Here is a 4,057-nt window from a genome sequence, read left to right on the forward strand (position 1 = left end):
AACTATTAAAATTGTGGCGGTTTGAAGCACCACTTTTGTCTTAAAATGGTGCCACAAAAATGTTGGTGGTGCAAAACAATTATAGCAATGTATTTAGCAGTTTTAAATCGCTGCAATATTTTTTTATTATAAACAACTTATTCTGAAATGTGGCCCGCAGGTCGACCACAGGGGTCGACCTGTGGTCGACCTGTGGCCTGCGTTTAGCGTAAAAAACTCAAACGCGACAGATAGCATTTTCAAAAACGCTCAAGCCAAATCAAACCAGCCCAAATCATTAACTTTGCTCTGATTCCCCTCATCATGTCTGATTTGAATAAATTCAGATCCGTCGTATGCTTCCCATAATTTCTTCCCAAACCATCCTCATCATATTCCAAAATTACTAAATTTACATTTCCTAAAACACCAAACAAATTAGTGATATCTATTTTCAAATATCATCAAACCAATCAATCCTTCTCCAATCCCACCTCATGAAACTTCAGTGACTCAAGTGCCTTATCAAAAAGCCGAGTCCTTATCCCCAAATACTCCGGCCATGTCACGGGTCGATAAATGGGCCCCACTCCCAAATCCACCACTTTTTCAACCGAGCCCACCTTAAGATCCCCCGGCGGGCCCATGAAATAAGCTGCCGAAATCCTATGATTGGCCTTGCTCACGAGAGCCCGGTGCCTCACGTTTTTGAACCGTCCATTAGACAGTATGTGGAACAGATCCCCCACATTAACCACCAGCGTTTCGGGCCTATGCGGCACTTCAACCCACTGGGCCGACTCAGATCCAGATCCACAACGCAGAACCTGAAGCCCGCAGGCCCCATCGCTCTGGTGGAGCACGGTGAGCAAGGCGGAGTCCGTGTGGGCCGCCATGCCTATGGCTCGCTCGGGCTCAGGGCAGGCTGGGTAGGAGTTGAGTTGGATCACTTCCGCCGCGTCGGAGAGCTCTTTTAATGGTCCGACTTGGGCCACCTCGTCCTCATGAAGGCCCAGTGAGAGCAGCATGAGCCTCATGAGTCTTGCAGCCAGCTTCTTCATCTCCTTTCTGTATGCTTTCATCACCTCACTGCAAGCCATCATGTCAAAACAATTAAGCTTTGTTGCATGCAATAACAGATAAATTTGTAGCGTGAAGCTCGCTCATGGAGTTGTAAATCTGGATAGATTTTAAATCCCACAAATCGGTGGATTTAACGTTGCGGGATTCGAAGTTATGACGCAGATAGTTTTATTGAATTTAGTAGAACTGTTGTCAGATGGTTTTTCGGATTTAATCCATTCAGAAATTTAAGAAAACTGAAATCATCGAATTTACTAAATCCTAATAACTTAAGGAGCCATCTGGCTATGGATTTAGTCCTAGATTTAAGCTGTAAATCCTGTAAATCATGCGAGACTGTCATTTTGGACAACATAAACCAGCAGATTTCACAGATTTCAACTGCAAATCTCTGATTTATCGAATCCCACGAACCGGCGGATTTAAGTTTATAAGGGATTCACTGAACCCTAATACCTTAAATCTCACCAAAATCTGATTGCCAGAAAACAGAGAAATGTGGGACATGGAGCATATACCAGAAAGAAGAAGAATCGATGATCGGGCCGAGTTGGGAAGCAACACCTAGCGGTTCGCCGGCGAGGGTGAACCCTTCGGACCACATGAGCTTGGGGAAGAAGGAGGAGAGGGGCGGGTGGCCATAGCCGGAGAGAGAGCCATCCCTGCGCGCGGTGAGGAGCTTGCGGTGAAGGGGAAGGGAGAATAAGCTGCGGGCGTGAGATTCAACTAGATTGAGAAGATCGGGGGGGACGCCATGGGAGGTTGCGTAGAAGGCGCCCCATGAGCGGCAGGCGGCGCCGATCATGGAGGCTGCGTCGGGGTCGGATATGTCGATTACAGGGATGCTGGAGCTGCTATCTGCGATGGGGTGGTCGTGGAGATGGATGGGAGGCCATGAATGGGTTTCGGGGACATGAATGGCGGAGTATAGATCGAAATGTTGGTTTGAGAGAGAAGGCATTTGGGGGGTGGAGGGGAAGTGCCGGAATTAGTTATGAGCAGGGCATGGCATCGACTATTTAAAATGTGTGGCAGAGGCCCAAAAAATTTGATTTAAAATTTTGACTCGTAGCTCCGCTCGTTAGTTTCGATCCGAACGAGTTTGAGCTAAGTTTGCTAATTCGTAGTCATAACATCAGTAAGACTGGTAACGATCTGATTTCAAACCGAGCTAAGGTTGACCCGCTCGAATCGAATTGGGAAAAAATTTGATCCAAACTTTTGGCTCGTAGTCCGACTGATTTATTTTGATATGATCTTTGCCGAGCAACTTAGTTTCGGTTCGAACGAGTTTGAGCTAAGTTTGCTAATTTCGTAGTCATAACATCAATAAGACTGGTAACGATCTGATTTCGACCCGAGCTGAGGTCGACCCACTCGAATCGAATGAGAGAAAGATTTGATCCAAACTTTTGGCTCGTAGTTCGACTGATTTATTTTGATATGATCTTTGCCGAGCAATTAACAATCTTCGGGCGAAGGCCGTAGTCATCATGACTGAGAGAGAGAGAGAGAGAGGGAGAGAGAGAGATTATGTCTTCAGGCTAAGGCCGTAATCATCATGATTGAGAGAGAGCGAGGGAGAGAGAGAGATTATTGTTTGATTAATAGTTGTGTGGGAGAATATCTGCTTCAAAATCACAAAATTATTTTGCTTAATGGTTGTTTCATTAAGGAAAAGATTAGGGAGTAATTAAGTCATTGTCTGCTTTTATTAAAAAGGGAAATTTACATACATATCACATGATTCTTAATTAGATTATGATTCCGTGAGTACTTTATATTAATTAGATTAAAAAAACTTCATATATGAAGCTTATAAACTATAAGCATGTTAATTATTCTGTATATAAAAATCATAAAATCAGCCATTAATCATTATGTTTAATCAAACCATAATTGCAAGCATGGATCCAAGTTACCTGAAACAACTATTTAAAAGTTCAGAATAAAATAGACAGAAATCACCATCATCTTCCTCCATTGCTGCAACACCAAGCTGATCAGAGGCCTTCATAAATCCTCCATCAAATTGATGCATATTTATATATAGTCTATAGTGCTAACTTATATGATACATGCTGACAAAATTCCAAGAGAAGAAAGAGAGCTTGTAGGTTGAGACAAGCAGGGATGGTGGGCATTGGAGCAAGTGTTGTCGCTCATGAGTGGGGCCTTGGATGCAAGTGTTGATGGAAAGAGGACAACATATGATTCATTTGATGAAAGGGATGAGAGGTGGACAAAAGGTGGAAAAGATGGGAGTCCAAATCTGAAATGATGATGGAAATCTCTCGGATTGCCATCAAAATGCATTATTATGGAAAGAGAGGGGAGAAATGCTGCATGCCCTGGGCATGTGCGTTTGTCCTGTCTTCAAGTAGAAAGGTGCTGATGTTTTATGAAGCTTATTTCTCATGCATCTTGTTGGTTTGTGATAACAGATGGTGTTTCAGTTCGGTCTGAAAATGATTTTGACAACTGGAGGAGATTAGTGGAGCTGAGTGAGTGCTTTATGTGAGTTGAAGATTTCATGTTATGAGGTTGATTGATGATCGAGATAATTTATGTTAGTATGATTGTTACCGAATTAAGGTGGTGTCGGGAGAGTATTATTTATAGGATTTCATCATGAATTTAGTTTAAATCTAGTCAAATATAGAATAATAATAATAATGATGATGATAAGTAAATCCAACGCTCTGTTAAATCTAATTTTCTCGCGTTTCATCTAATTCTTCTCGTTTCTGTCGCTTTTGAGACATAAATCTAGATTTCTCAAATCCAATTGCAGGTTGTATTTACTTTGTAGTCATTCGCGATCTCTTTCCGTCACTGGTTCGATTTGATAGATTCAGATTTATCGGATTTGATAAATTTTATTTAATGTAAATCTAACATGCAGTCAAACACCACTTAAGTGCCGACCTCTAATAAAGAGCATCTCCTTCCTTATGTGGATAGATGTTGCTTTGACTTGGGTAATAATTGCAAG

The 4,057-nt window shown here is 42.2% G+C and overlaps 1 protein-coding gene across 1 annotated transcript; it reads right to left on the minus strand.

Moving 5' to 3' along the window:
* Positions 1-452: 452 nt before the first annotated feature.
* LOC110023105 (gibberellin 3-beta-dioxygenase 1-like) lies at positions 453-2,217 on the minus strand. Its single transcript, XM_020722341.1, has 2 exons — positions 1,581-2,217; positions 453-1,068 (listed from the first exon to the last, which is right to left on the minus strand). Exons 1-2 carry the CDS (start codon positions 2,021-2,023, stop codon positions 453-455), a joined length of 1,059 nt encoding a protein of 352 aa, XP_020578000.1. The 5' UTR covers positions 2,024-2,217.
* Positions 2,218-4,057: the final 1,840 nt, after the last annotated feature.

This window comes from Phalaenopsis equestris, unplaced genomic scaffold (assembly GCF_001263595.1).
Source record: "Phalaenopsis equestris unplaced genomic scaffold, ASM126359v1 Scaffold000210, whole genome shotgun sequence".
Taxonomy (NCBI): Eukaryota; Viridiplantae; Streptophyta; class Magnoliopsida; order Asparagales; family Orchidaceae; genus Phalaenopsis; species Phalaenopsis equestris.